The following is a 20,752-nucleotide window of genomic DNA, read 5'->3' as shown; positions in this document are numbered from 1 at the left end:
CTTATCGCATCCATCACCGCCCGTCCTCCCGGGGAAGCACCCCGGCCGCGGCGCCCGGAGCACGCCCCGCGGCCCCGGCCTGGGGGCAGGAACGCGGTTACCAACCTGATGTCATGTAGCCCCGAGAAGCCTGGGGCGCGAAGGCCGCGGGGAAGCGCTTGTGCAGGCGGTAGTCCTTCTCGCTGCGGGACCTCATGCGGTCCGAGGCCCGGTCCGAGAAATCCGAGCTAGGCCAGGCTCGCCGCAAGGTTGTGCTCCGGGTCTTCTTCATGGTGGGGAGGGCGACCCGCTGCCCCGATCCTCGGGGCCTCAGCGCCGGGGCGCAGCGCGCGGCTTCATCCGTCTACGGCGGGCACGACCCGGGCGGACTCTGCGCGCATTTTCCCAGCCCCTCCTCGTCAGCGTCTACACCGCCAGCGGCGGGTCCGGCCCTCCCCACGCCCCCACACCCCCCCAACGGCGAAGGCTCCGATTTTACACACGTCCCACAATGCATTACACTTCATTTGCAATCCGCCCGGCTTATAGCTTCCAGATTCCTGGGGGGAAAGGCACGTTAGGAGGCTCCCCGGCCAGGAGGAGGCGGGGAGGGGGCGGGCGGGGTGAGGGCGCCGAGACTTGCAGCGTGAAAGCAATGGGAGCGCAGACAATGGCCCGATTCAGCGGAGGAGTGCTTAGCCAACTGTGAGCCACGGCACAAAAGACCCAAACAAATGAGGAAGCCCAGGCCTCCGGGGGTGACCCGGGATCGGGCGCCCGGGAAGCCGGAGGGGCGGCGGCAGACCCTCTCCGCACCGGGCGGCTCAGAGCGAGGCGTGGGGATGACAGTGTCCAAGTCGTGTCCCCCTGGGCCTATCAGCCGCGCGGCCCGCAGTCCCGGGCGCGGGCTGGCTCTGCCTCCCCTGCAGCCCTCGGGAGGCCGTCTTCATTACAGAGGCTCGGATGGGGGGCGCGTGTGCACAGGATCCGAGCAGGCTCTGCAGTCAGCAGCTGCGGCGGCGGGCTCCTGCCGAATCCAGGAAGAGTCCTCGCGACTGCAGCGCCTCGTCGATCTTCCTCCTTCCAAGGCTCAGGGTGGTGTGCGTGCGTGTGTGCGTGTGCGTGTGTGCGCGCGCGCGCCGACACGCATGTGCCCCCCTACACAGGCATGCTCCTACTTACTGGCCGCGGCGGCGACGGGAGCCATGGCTGCCAAGGATGCGGAGCCTGCCGATCGCCACCCGCACGGCGGCACCGCTGCTCAGTCGCGAGCGCGCAGAATGGCTATTGAAGGACAGGAAGCCGGGAAGCCGCTCAGCCTCCTGCTAATCACCGAGCTGCCTTAAGTTAGAGCACGGATCCTGTCAGGCTTCTCATTTTCATGTAAAACACCCTGCGGCGGCTCTGGGACTTGGCTGGTGCCCCAGCCAGGAGTCAGCGCTCGGATATTTACATATTTTTAGGATGGCGCCTCCCGCTTGCAGAAAGGGAGAGAAACCGCTCGGTGGGAACAGGGCAGTCTGCGGTGCCCTGCCTTGCCCACCTGCGCCAATCCCGGAGGCAGCTAGGTCCGGGGGAGGGGGCGCCACCCGGAGCTCCGCCGACAGCCGCAAACGCCCGGGCACCTGGTCCACACCGCCTGGAGGACGCAGCGAGGGCGGCTCCGGCTCTTCCTCGCTGTCCCTAGAGCCCTCGGTGTCAGTCACTACCAGCCCGCTAACTTGCATTCAGGTCCAACAGCCCCACTACCCGGCTCGGCTCTGCACGGCTGTTTCTGGTCCAACAACCAATCGCTAAAGGACAACAATGCGCGCGGCGCGGGAGGGGAGGAGGGGGCGATGCGCCGCCCCGGCCGAGGCGCCGGGCCCGGGATGCCGGGCCGGGACGCGGAGGTCACTGCGAGTTAAAGGCGCGCGGCCACATTGCGGAGAACCCCGACCGCGCTGCGCTGCGGCCGTTTTTTCAGCTTGGCTTCTCGTTTGGGTTTCCAATAACGCTTAGGTGTTGTAAACAACAAAAATAAACCCGATTCTTCTTACGTCTTTGCGCTTTTTTTCCATTTGTGACGATGCAACGTTCAAAATCATGTTTTATGCTGTCCTACATATTCGCAGGTGCCAAGGTACAGAGACAGGGATATGAAATCTTTAGGAACCTATGATCTTTTCAGGCTGATACTGCAAAAAACAACCCCCCCCAAAAAACCCACACTGGGTTCTAAATGGTTAAGATTCAGGAGTTTTAGCACAATTTGGTGCTTTTCCAAGGCTTTAATTCTTTGCGGGAGGGGGGCAAGGTCCTCGAAGAGCGACACAGAGGGGGGCGAGGTTTCGGCAACAAACATTATAGAACCTAGAACTTCCATTCAATATCTAAGGGCTGCCTTCTGTAACCTGGGGCCAGTGTAACTGATCTATCTCCCGGGAAACCGGGGGTAAACAAACAAAAATCACTAAGCAACTTGTATTTACACTAATCAACATTTATTACTAACTGTAAGCCAGTTAGCTAATATTCAGTGATATTTTTTCAAAGTTAGAAAAGGACAGTCTCCCAAAAGGCACATTTTGCTAAAATGTCTTCTTTACTGTAAGAGGACTGCTAAGAACAGAAAGCCTCCAGCTTTAGAAGCTAAAGAAGACTAAATGTGTAAAGAACCATAAAGGTAATAAAAAATAATTGTATTAATGAATGCATGAGATATTGACATTTAGATATCTCAATCCAATTCAACAATTACCCTACAGCCCATGAGCCATAAGTGGTTATATGAATGATTATAATGGTTACGACTGAAGGCTAATGGTGATTGCTGTGACAACTGTGATACGTATTCATTTAGCAAATGATTGTTGACTGTCTAGTATATGCTGTGATGGATGCTGGGCAAACAGAACCACACACATGGCCCCACGTAACTTATGGTCTAGGTAGTAAGCAAATAAATGCGCGGATTGTGTTAAGGTCTACAAAGAAGAATCACCCCTATGAAAAAATGACAGCTAATCTGAGACCTACAGTATGTGGAATCATCCAAGCAAAGAGTGGGGAGAGTGATGTTTCAGAAACTGGGGACAGTGCATGCAAAGGCCCTGAGGTGGGAAAGAATCTTGGCTTCTGTTGGAAGAAGTGAAAGAAGGCCAGCGTGGCTGGAATTGGAGCATAAGAGGAAGGCGTGTGATGAGATCATGGATGAAGCCAAGAGCTGGATCACGCAAGGACTTGCAGGCCATGTTAAGGGTTTTGTATTCTATTGTATTATGTGAGCCACTGAAGGGTTTTAAGCAAAGAAGCAATGACAGTTTCAGAATTTCTATATAAAAGGGGCTTAGAAGAGGGATTCTGTTTAGGGGAGGGGTCATCCGGGACTTTTCTGGACTGTAAATTTGAATCGCACTTGACTTAAAACTGAGAAAATATTCATTGTTCATCTGAAGGAATGGGGGTGGGTTGATGGATATTCTGGGAGGAGAGCTACAGCTCCACTCAGCTGCCTCTGAATGCTGGCCTTTGCAGAGCAGCGATATCACCAAGTGTCCATACGCAACAGAATGCTCTTGGAGCCAAAGCCAAATAGCCAGACACAGAAGAATCAGGTGGTAAATAGGCTGGGTTAGCTTAATCGAATCAGATAGTAGAGTAGGAGAGGTAGAGACAGTTAAGTAATTTATCCATCCAAATTAAGTGGCAACATCAAAAGAAGTTATGAAGGTAAGACTTGAATCTAGCAAACAACATACTGTGAAACCAACGTTATGTAAAGAAAGTGGAATCCCGTTATTACAGCCACTGTTAAAATCAGACTCAGTGTGTCCATCTGTCCTATGGAAATATTCACTCTGGTCATACTCAACCCCTAGGTCCCTAGTCCTAGTTTCAAATCGCTCAACCCACTTGAGACAATCAAGTATCTGGGTCTTGAACTGTCCATCAAGGAAGCTCAGTTGTGTAATCCCAGTTTTTCCTAGTAGGAAAGTTTAGAATTAATTAGCGAAATGATACAGCAAATCACTTTCACAGTACTCGTAATTTTTTAATCAGGCTTAAGAATAATTTGTACATTTGGTATTTACACATCAGATAGAGACACTAATTAGACACACATTTGCTTTGTGATTCTAATTCAGATGTATACAGTTGGCCCTTGAACAACCAGGTTAATTGAAGTATAATTTATAGCGGCCATTCCATCCACGGTTCCTCGGATTCAATCAGCCACGGATGGACCATGTGGTATTTACCATTGAAAAATACCCACGTATAAGTGGAAATGGGTAGTTCAAACCTGTGTCTTTCAAGGGTCAACTGTAATTGATTTTAGACTTTTTTTTTTTTTTTTTTTGTGGTACGCAGGCCTCTCACTGCTGTGGCCTCTCCCGTTGCAGAGCACAGGCTCCGGATGCGCAGGTCCAGCGGCCATGGCTCACAGGCCCAGCCGCTCCGCGGCATGTGGGATCTTCCCAGACCGGGGCACGAACCCATGTCCCCTGCATCGGCAGGCGGACTCTCAACCACTGCGCCACCAAGGAAGCCCTAGACTTGTAATTTTAAGTTGAAAGGTAGAAGAATTTTGACTTTGACATGCTCCTCATTTAAAACCTTGGTTTATTAGATTTACAAGAGTTGAATGAATTTAATAGTTACAAGTATGTAAACTCCATGAAGGCAAGGGATGTTTTCTGTTTTATTCATTGTAGTTCATTGTTCTGCTTTGTTCATAGCTGTGTCCAGTGGCTCACAGTAACTGGCCCAGATGTGATGACTAATGAAGCCTGATTAAGTACTCCGAAGAATCTTGTTTGAAATTTTCCATAACTGTGTTTCTAAATGGGGCTAATTATTGAGTAAAAGGACTTCAGTCTTCAATCTGAGTTGATCAGATGTTTTTCAAAGGCCCCCTGAGAGTTACAGTTTTAATTTTATTATTTTTAAAATGCCAAATTTACAAACTGAATACATTGAACCTAAAAACTGAAGGAAATTTGATTTTCCCATTTGTATCTCTAATCAAGGAAAATTTGATATTTTTAATTTGTATCTCTGGTATACTGAACATTCATTAAAGACCTAACTATAAGTGATCTTTGCTGTGCACAGAAAGCCCCACTTTGGTATGGTAAGAGAGCTAAGTCCGCAGAAAGGAAATAGATGTTTATGTATTTATGTACGTCTGTGATATATGCGTCAAACTTTGTGATTAAAGTATTTGTTAAATAAAATTCAAAATTCTGAGTCTGAGAGTCATTCATCTTGCTGCTGCGTCCTGAAACATAATTTGAAAAAGATATTAACAGTTTCATTTGACAAATGTGCTTTTAGTCAAAAAAAATACATATACACACCATAAAATTGGGCGGTTGCGTGGTCCAGGTTAAGAAGCTAAATGGAATCTGGAAATGAATGTGTCCCAAAAGGAGGAGGGCTTTTTCAGAGGCTTTCGAGCTGGAGGATTGGGAGTATTTCTTATGTGACGCATATATACACTCATATATTTGCATGTATGTACATATGCACATTCATATGACCTGGGCCTCCAAAAGCAGCCAATAAGGTAGCTGACCATGTATTTGGTAGATACATCTTTGTCCTCCTTTGCCCAGCCTCCAAACTGCTAGTTATAATTTTATCAGAAAGCTTGAGCTCTCTTCTTATGTGGACCACCAGCGTGGTTGCCAGGGCAGTGGTCATGCTGCTGGCATGCAGGCCTGCAGCCCCCAATAAATAATGCGCTCTGGGGAACACTTGTCCTGAGATACATTAACAAATGTGACTTGGAAAGAGGGTTCCATTATAAATTCAGAAGATGTGTTAAAGTTACAACAGGCCTGCTGGACTTCTCAGAGCCTTTCATGTGCAAACGCACCTTGTAAATCTACCAAGAAAAAACAACAACAACAACTGCTCATCAGCTCTAATCATAGGACCACCTGTTGCTGGAGCACATTTAGGCAAACAGATCTAGACAGGTGGTGGGAGGTGATAAATCCATGGCGTAAAACATGTTGCGGAGAAGTCCTAAGAATGATGAGACTGTATATATTGGTCTTTGCATCCCTATCAAAACCTAAGCTGAATTTCCCTTAGTCTCTCCACTCAGGTACATTGTCACCTATAAGCCACTGCCGACAGGGCTATAATGAATAATGGTGGACAATGAATTCTACTCCCAAAGAAAGCAATTATTTGGGGATGGAGGAACTCACCAAGGAGAAGTAACTCAAGAGGGGCCTGAGTGTTTGGGAGGCCGGAGAGGCTGGAGTAGGCTGGCAGGATGATGACATCTGTCTCCAGGCCAGACTAAGTGAAGTCAGAGTAATAGAGGGCAGTGCGGTGCAGTGATGCCAAGGTGAGCAGGCATTCACGTCTTTGCTGGGGGCCTGGGAAAAATTCATCTTTGAGTTCCGTTTTATCAATTGTCACGGCGATAAGCTCTCAAAGTGAAGATCTGAGGTAAATATATAAATGTTCCATTTCACTGCTGGCAAGCAGGAGGCATCAAGACAAAAATAGCCAATTTTAGGGGCTTCCCTGGTGGCGCAGTGGTTGAGAGTCCGCCTGCTGATGCAGGGGACGCGGGTTCGTGCCCCGATCCGGGAGGATCCCACATGCTCCGCAATGGCAGAGGCCACAACAGTGAGAGGCCCACATACCGCAAAAAAAAAAAAAAAAGCCAATTTTATTATTACACTTGGTCACTAAGGGGGGGGGCACTTTAAAAACCTGAATCCTTTCTAGATCCTTTTGTTCGCCTATGCATCCTGCTCTGCATCAAATAACAAAACAAGCTGAAATCCAGTGGGGGCCAGCAAGTAGCACTGATACCATACCGTGGATGCTACTGAGTTAAATAGCTGAAATACAGAGCATCCACAAACTGGGTTTAGGAAAAAGAAAGAAGAAAACACCCAGGAGCAGCTAGCGTGTATTCAAGAGCTGCAGCATTCAGTGGTGCCCAGCACACCCTGCTCAAACTGGAGCAGTTACCCAGGGTGAAGAACAGAGTCCAGAGAAGGTAGAGACAACCTGTGTCCGGCAACAAATGGAAAGAGCAGATGTGAGGAAATTCTGACACGTGCTACAACGTGGATGAATCCTGAAGGTATTCTGCTAAATCGGCGAGACACAAAAGAACAAATACTGTACGATGCCTCTTAGATGAGGTGCTTAGAGTAGTCAAATTCAGAGACAGTACAATCACCGTTGTCAGGGCCTGGGGGAAGGGGAGGGGGAGTTAGGGTTTAATGAGTATCGCGTTTCAGTTTGGGACGGTGATAAAGTCCTGAAGATGGATGGTGGGGATAGTTGCACAACAACGTGAATGTACTTAATGCCACTGAACTGTACAGAAAGAATTAAAGTAGTAAACGTTACGTATATTTTATGCAATTTAAAAGATTAAAAAAAGAGAAAAAAAATGTCATGAAGAACCTAGGGGTAAGACAGGAATAGAGACACAGACCTACTAGAGAATGGACTTGAGGCTATGGGGAGGGGGAAGGGTAAGCTGTGACAAAGCGAAAGAGCGGCATGGACATATATACACTACCAAACATAAGGTAGATAGCTAGTGGGAAGCAGCCGCATAGCACAGGGAGATCAGCTTGGTGCTTTGTGACCACCCAGAAGGGTGGGATAGGGAGGGTGGGAGTGAGACGCAAGAGGGAGGAGACATGGGGATATATGTATATGTATAGCTGATTCACTTTGTTATAAAGCAGAAAGTAACACACCGTTGAAAGCAATTATACTCCAATAAAGATGTAAAAATAAATAAATAAATAAATAAAAGATAGAAAAGAATAGAGTCCAAGAAGCCAAGGCACAGTCAGGAAGTGGCTTTGTGTGGACAGGGTGGAAGACAAGCTGCTGTGAACTGGTCCTTTCTCCTGCACACACGGGGGGCACACAGCCTCGCCCTTTTTTATGTTTGAAAACAAAAGCTGATATCAGGTAGACTGAGAATATAAAACAAGCGCAAAAGTAAACTGGCAGGGTCAGGTTCCACCCAAATATAACTGGAAAATGATTCTTTCAAGGGTGCATTTGAGTTTGTCAAGATCTAGAGAAATTTTTTAAAAGACTTTTTTAAGTTTAGAGACACCAACATTTTTGCTCTTTAAATTTTATATTAAGGGCTTCCCTGGTGGCGCAGTGGTTGAGAGTCCGCCTGCCGATGCAGGGGATGCAGGTTCGTGCCCTGGTCCGGGAAGATCCCACATGCCATGGAGCGGCTGGGCCCGTGAGCCATGGCCGCTGAGCCTGCGCGTCTGGAGCCTGTGGTCCGCAACGGGAGAGGCCACAACAGTGAGAGAGGCCCGCGTACCGCATAAAAAAAAAAAAAAGAATAACTACTTTAACTCCCAGGAAATTATAGGACTTTTATGTGATATCATTTAATAATTACTAATAACATTTTAACTTTAATATAGAATTAAAAAAACACAGATGAGATTAATAATTTCTACTAAGTCCATTGGAGAGATTTTTTTCCAACTTTCCTTCAATATTTCAAAATTTAAGTAATTAGCCTTCTGGGTAATAATCTTTAGTCTTCCTATTATTATTCATTTGATACTTTAAAGGTGCTATGAGACTTCTATTTCAAACAGAGAGGGGTAACTATAACCTAATAATCATTTGCAGTAGCTTTCATTAGTTACCATGTTATTTATTATTCAACTAGGACATTTTTTTTTCAAGTAAAAAGGATGCTATTAATTACACTAGGAAAAAACGCTTGACCAGAACCTGCCTGGTCCAACAGGGACATACAGTCACTCTACTTTTAGTGAAAGAAGGCTGGTCAAAAAGTATAATTTTTGCTTTATAAGAGGAACAAATAAATGTAAGTGGGGAGACAAGAAAAACTGCCAGTATGATCAGATATTTTAAAATGTAAAATAGTAGCATTTGGGGGTGTCACCATATACTCTTCTTTGTCCCCTGACTAATGGGGGTGGAGGCTCAAAGACCTGTGGCCAAAATGTTTAATGTTTGGCAAGACATATATTGCATTGGTTCTGCTATGACCCCATTTACCCAAACCAAAAATTGGCTGAGGTAATTCCATCTGATGGCAAACGCTTCCTGTAAGGAGAATACACAATACAGCATAACCTGTATTCCCCAGCCTTTCCCCCCACCCCGCCTTGTTTTCCCAGTTGCCACAAAGAACAAGGGACTACCTTCTTAAGAGGCCAGCGGGGGGCTCCCTCCAGGCCACCAAGCTGAGCGCTGGCAGCAGGGGGAAGGGACAAGTGCCAAGTCCTAACATTTTGCACGTGGACTGCGCTTTGTAACACAGGCTAGACTAGAGGTGAGCGCCCGCCCTCGTTTCAGCCTGCAGGTGAGTTTTGTGTGGACACACCTTTGTGCCAGTCAGGAAACTGCAACCTCTCTGTCTTCGTGGCTTCTTAGAAGAAAGGAGTAAAATGTCCTCGGAATGGGAAAAGGCCACACCCAAATAAGAAGCTACAAGAAAGAGACAGAAGGGAATAAAGGATAGAGAAAGTTGAACCCAGAGGTAGGATGGAGACACTGTTTTGCGACACAGTTTTCTTCCAAAATCTTAGAGGGAAGCTGATTTCCAGAGAATGTCTGATCTGGCTCCCTGGCTCCAGACACTGCGTGTTTAAACATCTCCAAGTTCTTGGAGGTGAGCCTCCTACAGAGTTTTCCAGAGCCAGGACACATTTTTAGACCTAAATTATTTCAGTTGCAGACCTAAAGAAATCCACCCCTGTTCGATGTTGACAGATAAATGTATTCATGGAGCCAGCACCTATATGCTAGTGAATGGGTGGCATGGCAAATGGGATATTTGAAATTTAGATCCTGTAACAATTGAGATATAACTTGCTTAGATGAGAGGCTAAATACGTCTTAAGTACGCATCAATTATGAGAACATCCAATTTGCTTTTACGTGTCATGACAGACCATTATAATCAATACCAGAACCTCAGCAACTAAAACAGAAAAACTTAAAAGGAAGTGATTTTATGCACGTGTCAGAGTTCACAAATGACCAAGTTCAAGAGCTGCAGCACTGCACTGACCCATGAAATCAAGGCAAAAGGTTCCTCCAGCTGTGCGCACCTGCAGGTTTCCGGGAGGAGGCCCACAGGCTGTAGAACAGGAGAACAGAGGGGAGAGGCCTTGAGCCATCTTGGAGGGGCACAGTTCTCTCCACCCCACCTCCCCCCAGAATCTTGCTAAGGCAAGGATTTCCCTGCAAGGATTTTGCTAAGGCGAAAGAGTTTAGGAGTTAAAAGTGATTACTCTGGGGCTTCCCTGGTGGCGCAGTGGTTGAGAGTCCGCCTGCCGATGCAGGGGACGCGGGTTCGTGCCCCGGTCCGGGAAGATCCCACATGCCACGGAGCGGCTGGGCCCGTGAGCCATGGCCGCCGAGCCTGCGCGTCCGGAGTCTGTGCTCCGCAACGGGAGAGGCCGCAACAGTGAGAGGTCCATGTACCGCAAAAAAAAAAAAAAAAAAAAAAAGTGATTACTCTGGAGCACATCTCTCAGTGTCTGAATCCCAGCATCTCTACTTGCCAGCTGGGCAACCTCAGACATGTCCTATAAACAGCTCTATGCCTGAGTTCTTCCTCTGTAACATGGGGAAGACAAAAGTGCCAATTTAATGGGGTTGTTCTGAGGATTAAATGAAATATGTGCCTGGCAATCAGTTAGTGCTCAGTAAATGTTAATTTAATTCATTTTAGTTAACACCCTCGACCGGGTCCAGGGCTGAACACACCCTGGCTGCCAGGTCAGGTGGTGCACCCCCTGGGAAGCTCAGAAAGTTCTTTATTGTGCCATGCTAAATCATTTAAGTAGTCTCTTTCTCTCTTAATGTCTTCTCTTCTTCTGTTCTTTCAGTGATTACCCCGATATTTCAACAGGCATTCTTGAACTTGAAAAAAATCTAAAATAAATCACCCTCTCTGTATTCTCCCAAACAACACAAATACCTGACAGTGATTCAACTCTGTACAAACATATATTGGCTCCCAGGTTATTGTTCCATTTCCTTCCTTCCTTCTTCCTTTCTTTCTTCCTCCATCTCCTGCTTCTTTTCCCTCCCCCCTCCTCCCTCCCTCTCCCCCTCTCCTTTCTCTGTCCCCCCTCTTTCTTTTACTGTTTTAAATAGTCAAACCTTGTTGCAGTTTACCCTGTTTACCAGTTTCTTTGCTCAGCATGAACAGGCCAGTTCCCTTGGGGCTGAGTTGCTAGCTTAATGGTACAGAAATGTGGATGGAGCTAGATTTGCGTTTTACGAGATTGAAGAGCCAAGAAATGCTATGAAATATTTCACCTGGAAATTTATAGTGGTTTTTTTTTTTAAATCCAGGGGCTTTTGAGGATATATGGTCTGCTATATTGCTGGAAATGGAATCCAGCAGCTCACTTTTTCTTTTGTCTCTGACAGGAAGAATTTCTTACTAATTATAAAATCTGAGTTTTTCACCAAAAAAAGAAAAGAAAAATAGAGAACATTCAAAGAAACACGCACACATGCATGAAACAAAAGTTCCCAGACATCCTTTACCATTTTCACAATCAGTCATGTACGATATGGTGATGGTCCCCTCTCTCTCTTTCTCTCCCCTTCCCTCCCTCCCCTCCCTCCCTTCCTCTGGCATCAGTGGGCTTAAGGCAACGTAGCCATGTGGCCATTCAGAGACCTGCTGAGAGGGCAAAACCCCTAAGAGGAAGCACAGCACAGCAAGGCTCAGGGAGCCGGGGTGGGGGTGATGGAAAGGCTGGTCCCAGGGTTCTTAAGCTCATGTCTTCCTTCCACTACAAACTTCCTCTGGCATCTTGAGCAAGTGTCACGTAACTTCTCTGCTCCTGTATTGTTTTACCCACCAACCTCAACGAGGTACTGGAAAAGATAAGAGCTCTGTGAAGAACACTTAAGTAAGGAGAAAGAACACCAGCACGGAAGTTCTATGCCAGCCTTTCATAATTCCCAGTAGTCAACTCACCAAACCTCTATGACTCTCAATATCTTCATTTAGAAAAGGTGGGAACTGCCTTCAACAGCTGCCGTGTCCTTTTCCTGGTGCAAACACCATGACGTGCTATTATAATGCAATAAGAAATATGCAGACATTCTGAAGTCTATGGAAAGTGCTACATCTCACTTTTATGGACATTTAGAAGAGTGGATTAGGGCCAGAGTAATAATAAATACATGGTAAGTCATTGTTCTATTTCTCTGTGACTTTGAGATGATAATAACGCAAGTCATGGTAAAATTGTACTTTGGAACAACAGGAAGAATAAAAAGAAATTCTTAGGAACTCAGAATTTGACACTATTGGTTATGCCCGTTCAGTACTAAACACAGAATTTGAAGTCAGGCCCCAGTTTAAGTCCTGGCTCAGCTTCTTACCTCCTCTGTGTCCCTAAATAAATTATTTAACCTCTATAAGCCTGCGTCTTCTCATCTTTAAAATAAGAACGGTAAAAATATATAGTGGTCAATTTAAATAAGATAATATATGTAGAGCTCTACGCTCAGTCTTATATCTAGGAAGTCCCTGCCATCAAAGACCAGCAAGTGGGCTAAAACTTACTAAAGTCAAGGATTTTCACTAACTATTTACCTGATTAAGACTTAAAGTCTTATTTGGGGGAGAAAAGCTTGTTTTGTTTCCCAAAGACTAAAGAAAAATAGAAGTAGCAACGCAGCTCTACTTGGTGTTTGCTGGGCAAAAAACAAAGGATTGCGGTCTGCGTAGAAAACACCCACCAAATGAGATGCCCAGGTACTCCCTCATCTTCCCCACTGATCTGGGACCCTCCACCCGTGTACAGACCACCAGCAGCTATAGCTGTTCAACAACACTGCCTAAGCCAGCACCTCGGACCCTCCAGGGGGCCGGTCCGCCATGCAGGGCACTTCACCCATCCCCTTTGGCACAGCTCGTGGCCATCCTTCAACACAGAGCAGATTTGGAAACCATTAAAGTTCCAAAGACAAGATGAGTAAAATTTTAGTAAAAATCGGCACCATCGATGAAGCATTATATTGTAGAAAGCACAACACTCAAAGCCCTCCATAGACTGGGGCCTTAAATCCCAGGGATTTTAACCTCAGATGACACAATGGCATGGTCCCACGGTCTCTGCACCTCCTAAGAGGTAAAGCTTCCACCCTTTCTGATCTTACTCAGTCCCCCAGTGGCATGCACGCACACATCGGGCGCTGCCAGAGACCGTCTACACTGCCCTGAGTTCACCCTGGTTCCCGGGCCCATGTGATCACTCTGCCTGGTTTTCTATCTCCTCGCCAATCTCTGATTCTTGTCCAGATCTCCCCGTTTCGAAGTCTTCTATGTGTTGACCTGTGTTTCTAACTGTGGTCTATCTCCCCTTCGCAGTGTGGGCATCCCACCCAGGCTCTCCTCCCACCAAATGAAGGTACCACCTTCAACTTCAGCCTACCTGTCGTTGGCTTCCCCACCCACGCTGGTCCTACCTCAGCTCCGACCTGACCTAATGGATGGCGGAAGTATGGCAGACACAAGACAGGGAGGCATAAAATATGGCATCCAAATATACAGGCAAAGGGTAAGGGCACCGGAGGGGTGGAGGATAGGGATGAATCGAAAATTAGGGGGGGGTCTTTCTTCTGCAAGAGGGCGCTGGGGATTTCACTTCCGGATTGCGAGAGCTGAAAGGAAGCAGTTGGCATATTTTTATCAAACTAGGAAGACTTAAAGGAAGAGATAGGAAGGGAGAGAGAAATTAACATGCTGAGAGGAGACTATCCTGGGACATGGAGCTTGTGCAGGGGACCGGAAGTCAAGAATGAACGGAGAGGAAGTGTCGGTGGAGAGAAGCAGAAGTGAGCCAGTGACCCTGGACTCAGGCTGAGCCCGGCAGGTGCCCCTGCAGACCTCGTGCCAGTCCCCAGCCAGGGCCCTCCAGTGCCAAGGTCCTCTGATTCTAAGTTGCTGCAATGCTGGAAAAAAGAAAGGGCACTTTGCTCAAAGGCTCAGGCCCATCAAACTTTACTAACTTAATGTTTTCATTTTTATTGTTTGTTTGTTTAAGGTAAGAATTCGTTTGCATTAGTTTGCTAGGGCTGGCAGAACAAAATGCCACAAACTGGGCAGCTTCAACAACAGAAACCGTCTCAGAGTTCTGGAGAAATCCAAGATCAAGGTGTGCGCAGGGTGGGTTCCTTCTGAGGGCTGGGAGATAGAATCTGCTCCAGGCCTCACTCCTAGCTTCTGGCGCTTCAGTGGCCATCTTGGCATTGCTTGGCTTCTGCTGCATCACCCCTGTCTTCACATGGCATTTCTCCGTGTGCATATCTGTGTCCAAATTTCACTGTTTTATAAGGACACCAATCACATTGGATTAGGGGCCACACTACTCGAGTATGACCTCATCTTAACTAACTGCATCAGTAACAACCCTATTTCCAAATAAGGTCAGATTCTGAGGTCCCGGGGGTTAGGACTTCAACATAGGAATTTGGGGGGCACACAATTCAACCTGTAACAGTGTTGTTGATGACAATCCTTGGACTCCTTCAAACTCCTAAACCAAAGCTGGATTCATTCAGAAAAATAAATAAATAAACCAAGCGAGATGGCCCAATAATGCTTCAAGAACTTTTTTGGCAGCTTATAAAAGCAAAACTTCCCTTTTGGGAAAACCTGTGCTTATCACTTACACAGGAAAGAAGCCAACTTGTTTTCTGTGCTCGAGAGAAAGGGAGCATTTGCCCCTTTCCCTCGTCCAAAGCCAAATTAGCCCAAGAAACAAGGGGTAAATCAGCTCTGCCCTATGGCCACCTGCATAATTGCGGGGTTTGAACACCTTCCCAAAGAATGAAGTGGGAGAAAGGGGTGGGGGAAAAGCAACCCTTGAGATGTTTAACTCTCATTAACAGGAACAAGAATCTGTCTCATTCCTGTGCAGACTGTGTGAACCTCTAGCTTCTTCCTTGCCAAGCCCCAGGGCCCATAAGTAAGCAAGTCAGAATAAGACGTAACCACGGGATTGGCAAAGAGCAGGCAGGAGCACACATCCGGATCCCAGTTACGCGCTGCTCTCTCCGCCAGACCTCACAAAGGCTTCCTCCTCCGCGCGCTTTCAAGGCCAGGAGGAAACAAGCAGGACGGGGCCTTGATAAACCTGGGATCTGGATGGCACAACAGAGAGGCAGGGAGTACAGGGTCTAGAGGCCGCCGGCCCAGGTAAATGCACCGGGCCACTGACCATCCCCGTATGATCACCCCGAGTCTCAATTTCCTCAACTGGAAAATGGGGATAATAACAGAACTCAGGGCTGCTGTAAGATTCAAATCATTAATCCACATGAACTGCTTAGACAATGCCTGGTACAGAGAAGGCACTGCAAATGTTAGCCACTATTAGTACGGCTTGGGGGGCATAGGCTTGGCGGGGTGGGGCGGTTCTTGCTTGGAGCCTTGAATTCCCATCCTTTGAAAAATGAACTTGTCTCATAAATAAAAAGAAAATGGAGATCTCCAGCACCCTGTTTTTCTCCCACGGTGAAGAAGGATACAGATGCGTCTAAGATACTTGCCTCCATCCTCAGGTATTAAAAAGATCCTGGATCCAACACTTAGCAGATGCATAACCTTGAGCAAAGTCCAAAAATCTCTGCTAGGTCATCGTTTCCTCCAAGGTAAAATGGGAAGAGTGGCTTTCTCTCAATGCGTGTGAAGAATAAATATGAAAACGTACGTAGTGCGCTCAGCAGAGTAACTGCTAACGACTGGCGGCTACACATCTGATTATAAAGGGGGAAAGGAAGGTTGATTCTGGGCCTCTGGAAGCCTTTACACTGCCTTAGTGACAACTGTGGTGATAGGTGGGGAGTTTCCTTTCTAAGGACGTATTACTTTCTCTCTCTCACTGTATAAACCCCTGATGTGAATGACGTCCTCCAGCTAAGACATCCTCGTGCAGGGCAGGGCTGCACCACCCTGCATCAGGACCGTCGCATTAGGGTCCTGAGCTGATGTGCCATAGAAAAGGCTCACAGCATGGACAGGAACGTGCTGTTCAAGGACCTCGCATGATTCTTCATGCGTAGAAGGCGTTTAACGAGCATGTGTAGGAGGGAGGGAGGCGGAGAAGAAAGGAGGTGATGGGAGTTGTCATCAAGGATTGTTTGTTCTATGTTCAGGCAGAGGGATGGCAGTGTTTGGGGCAGTGCTTTTCAGAGGACAACAGGTAGTTGAGAGAAAGATGGTTAGAAGAAAAAGACATAGTTGTTGCCCCTCCTTTGCTAGGTATCTTGCCCTACTAATACCTGCCTAATTCCAGCCTGGTTCTCTCTTCATTCACACCTGGGAAGCCCTGTGACGACGTGCCAAGAGCTGCAGACACAGAGCAGCCGCCCGAGTGTCAGCTCTTTCCCCACTTCTTTTGTGGGGAAAGTATCTTGTATCTAAGCCCAAATATCCCCAGTGGGCTCACAGACACGCAGGCAGGATTTATTCTCAATGTTTGTGTTGTTGAAACATCCAGGGAGTCCCACAGTTAGAAATATCCCATTTACAGAGCATCTCTTGGGTACAAGACCCATCTCCAAGGACGCCTTCCCAATGCCCATCCTTTCCGCTTTTCAAGAACCAACCTGAACGACCCTTATCTTGCATCTGTCTACACCTTCTGGCAACCATGTGAAACCCGGCCACGGCCTCTGGCTTTCATACCCTGTAGGGCCCCCTCCTCTTTATTCCCTTCCACAATCCTCTGTGTCCACCCTGTCACTTGGGCCCTAATCTCTGGGGCCAGAGAAGTTCACTCCCTCTGGCCAGCAGCCTCAGAGGACACTGGACTCAAAGTCCTATTCCATGCAAACACTGGCATAGAGGGGGCTACAGTGCCCCTGTGTAGGGGACTTTCTATTGGTTGGGGCCTTGAGCTATTGGCCAAATGTAGTAAGTGAGCTTTAAAGACATATGCTTTTTTTTTTTTTTTTTTTTTTTTTTTTGCGGTACGCGGGCCTCTCACTGTTGTGGCCTCTTCTGTTGCAGAGCACAGGCTCCGGACGCGCAGGCTCAGTGGCCATGGCTCACGGGCCCAGCCACTCCGCGGCATGTGGGATCTTCCCGGACCGGGGCACGAACCCGTGTCCCCTGCATCGGCAGGCGGACTCTCAACCACTGCACCACCAGGGAAGCCCAAGACTTTTTAAAGGAGAGTTTCCTACAAACCCCACCGTCAGAGAGTTACACAGCAAAAGGGTGAAAGAGCAGGACCTCGGGAAGATGGCCTATCGGTGAGGGAGACACAGAGATACTACTCAGCCACCAGGCTGGACGTCCACATCTTTAGCTTCCAGAAGCTGGGGCATCTCCTCTTCCTTCCTTGGCACCACTAATACAGCAGAGAAGAGGCAGCCAGCCCCGGCGCAGGCCCACAGATGCAGGAGAATCACCGTAACTCAAGCCCGGCGAGGAGGCTGCGGACAGGAGGGGAAGATCGCACAAGGCCGGCCTTCGGAGACCCCAGTGGTCACAGAACAGCTGCTCCAACTATAGGATTTATCAGTGATGTAATCCCTCTCTCTTTTTTTTTTTTTTCCTGAAACACTTGTCCTTCTTAGACAAGCCAAAGCCAATGGCAGAGAGAAAAGGTAAAACAAACATACAACAACAACAAACACTACAAAAGTTGAGGAGGGAGGGCTTTGCTCAGATTTGGAAAGGTGGTGCGAGGTCAACGGATGACTGTGGTAGGGGTGGGAGGGAAAATTTTCAGCAAATCTCCAGGCTGGCGGTGGCCCCAGTAACCACATGACACAGGTGTATTATGTCCCGGAAGTGACTCTGACCTAGATAGAGCGAGTCTCCAGCGCGGTTCAGATCACACTTCTCTCCACCGTTAGTTTCGGGTGTGTGATGATGGGAACACAGCACCAAGCACGCGGCTGTACTCCCACGGCTAATTTTTTTCTTTTCTACCAGCTGGTTTATACACTGGGGTGTTTACTTTCATGACTGTTGCCTTCAGGAAAATCTTGCTTCCTGCTTCTCCCCCCCAGGATCCAACTTTTCCTAATTTTTCTCTAAGGAAGAAAAAGCCTCCTGTAAACATTTCTGGCGTTAGCCAGCTTGCCCAAATTCCTAACTTTCTCATGACTACAGACAAGCATTGAGGAGATTTCTTGTTTGGGACTTTATATCCTGCAGCTCAAATTCCATGCCCATCTGAATGTGTTAATGCGACGGGGTCGTCATTCAAAACCTGCTCTTGGCTTCCATCACTGAAGACATTTAACAGGAGTTGAAGTAATAAGAAATGCACTATCAACCGTGTCTCCCCAAAGAATCAACATGTCTCCCCTAACTTGTAGTGAAGAGAATGTGTCACCAACCATAAAATATTTTATATCCCATGCTAGGAAACTAGAGCTCTAGGAGCTGAAGGTATTCACATATGCTGACACAAAGGAAAAATCTGTCATGAACCTGCCACCAAAAATAGCCACGACTTTCTCCTTTTCCGTGGTAACAAGTTTCTTTCATACACTGATACGTGACTTGAAGGGATACAAAGACAACAGCTGCAACGTCTTTGGAAAACATCACATTAAAATTTACTAGTTTAGGTACAAAGGAGAATTAAAACACTGCAAAATCAAGTGAAGATCTAGTAAATTCCTTGGTGATTGTAAACTCGTGGCATGTTTTTATCAGTAATTTTGACAGTCCTTTATAGCCCCTCTCTCTTTTCATTGACCTAAAATGCCCACCATTCTTAACTGCATGTGTCGCCTTTGAAAGGAAAAATATGTTTGAAATAAAATGGTCATACAATATTTATAACAGATTTTTTTAAACCAACTATAGGATATTTGATAACATTATGGAATTACTGATAATTTATTTCATTTAATAATGGTATTGTGGCTATGTTTTTTAAGTGCTGATCTTTTGGAGATGCATACTGATATATTTATGGGTGACATAATACGATGTCTGGATTGCTTCAAAATAATTTGGGGTGGGAGCGTAGGTAGGGATATAGATGAAACAAGATGAATCATGAATTGAACATTGTCAAAGCTGGCTATTGGGTTTGTGCTTCTATTCTCTCTACTTTTCTGCACATTAGAAACTGTGCAAAATAAAAGGAAAAAAAGTAACAGCTATATAAAGTGGTCTAAGTTTTTAAAATCTCCAACAATAACATGCATTCCTTGGAAATTTTTCCTCCTGAGTCTGGAGAGAGGTGAAAAATATCACTACGTCCTATTCTGAAATCAGTGACCAAGACACTGGAACAGGAGTTAGGCAACTGGGGTTCTAGCCTGGGTTTTGCCACTTTCTGGCTTTGTGACCTTAAAACAAGTCTTTTGACTTCTGTGGGCTTCGTTGCTTCATTTCTAAAGCAAATGGGTCAGACCAGAAGTTTCCCAAGGTCTCTTCCAGCTATAAGATACTATGAAATATGAAGCCCACTTAAAAATAAGCAGCAAAATATCCAGACAAGCAGTTTAAAGGGCAACTCAGGCATAGTAAATCCTAACAGCTGCTAAAACTCTACAACACATTTGTCCAACTACAAGAACTAAGCATTCAACCTAAATGTTGGGAGAAGAATATTTTTCTGACATTGGCCGAAGTCTTGGCTTTGTTTCCTCTTTATGAAGCCAGAGGTAAACTCCAGAACTGGGATGGAATGAAGTGATAGAATTTAACTGAATTGAGTTTCACTGAACTCTTGCAATGGCCCAGGATTAACTGACCTACTGGGAAATGAGAAAGAGTTTTATGTCTGGGAAATGCCCTGTTTTTGCTTTTGTAATTGCTAAAAAAAAAAAAAAAAAGGTGGGGGGGAACCCAGAACTCAAGAACCCATAAAGATCGATATAAATGGAGAGTAAAGGGTCAAAGAAAAGAAAACTCCATATACAGAAAAACAAAGCCAGGTCTAACGTGGATCAAGGGAATGGCATTTCATCTCAGGGATTCAGTTTCCCAAATTCCATTAGGAAGTCCTCATAACGAGAGCATAGACTGGAATCTGTTTTAGAACAAACAATTCCACTGTAATTTTTCAGAACAGTGAGTTGGGTATTTATGTACATTAGATCTGAAGCCCTAGTATCTGTCACTTACCCATACTTCTCATAAAGCATATTGCAGAATGGTACTTTAGCTGGGGCCCTCATTACCTGTAATTAATTCAGTTCTAGGTCAGTTCAAGTTCAAACCAGTCGAAATCAGTTATTTTAAAGTTGTTGGTTCAAATTAGTTTCCACCTCCCAAACAGAGATGCCTAAAGATATACCTATCTATAATAATTTTGGCCATTATCTGCCGGTATTATGAAGCTACACGGGTGATGGCTCACATGCCAGAGAGAGAATAAAATCAGATGGAAAATTTAAATCATGGTATGAAATAGGCTTGGGTGAGGATGAGAATAACACAATTAAACATAGAAAAATTACTCTGTGCATTTCTGACTAAGCAGCATCCTACATAGAGATTGCAATATTTTTATTAGGTTTTCCTATACACCTGGGTAGTAACCCCTGTTGAATTCTGGTTTTCAAAAAACAACGCTTTGATTTAGTCATTTAACAAATATTTAAGAGCCTAAAATGTGCCACAGTGATGTCCTTTCAATTCACTGCACAAGCCCTTTTCTTGTTCTCCATGATTTGGCTTAAGATTTCCTCTCCCTCCTGGCGCCTGAGGTTGTACTTCTTTCTTGGACAATCTCTGAGCTTATAAGTAACTTCAGCAGCCCTTGGAGCTCAG

The 20,752-nt window shown here is 46.3% G+C and overlaps 1 protein-coding gene across 3 annotated transcripts in view; it reads right to left on the bottom strand.

Moving 5' to 3' along the window:
• STOX2 (storkhead box 2) overlaps nucleotides 1-20,752 on the bottom strand; it is a 199,241-nt gene that overhangs the window by 101,442 nt on the left and 77,047 nt on the right. Inside the window, exon 1 of one of the 3 annotated variants that reach the window (XM_060085797.1) lies at nucleotides 106-1,750. The exons of 1 other annotated variant lie outside the window; for it this stretch is intronic. In XM_060085797.1, the coding sequence (XP_059941780.1) occupies nucleotides 106-271 (166 nt within the window). In that variant the 5' untranslated portion in view covers nucleotides 272-1,750. Of the gene's footprint in view, nucleotides 1-105; nucleotides 1,751-20,752 lie in introns of those variants that run through there. One more of the 3 variants, XM_060085798.1, reaches the window with a different exon arrangement.

This window comes from Mesoplodon densirostris, chromosome 20, assembly GCF_025265405.1.
Source record: "Mesoplodon densirostris isolate mMesDen1 chromosome 20, mMesDen1 primary haplotype, whole genome shotgun sequence".
In the NCBI taxonomy this organism is placed as follows: Eukaryota; Metazoa; Chordata; class Mammalia; order Artiodactyla; family Ziphiidae; genus Mesoplodon; species Mesoplodon densirostris.
The sequence above is the reverse complement of the archived record's forward strand: the minus strand, read 5'-3'. Positions and strand labels throughout refer to the sequence as shown.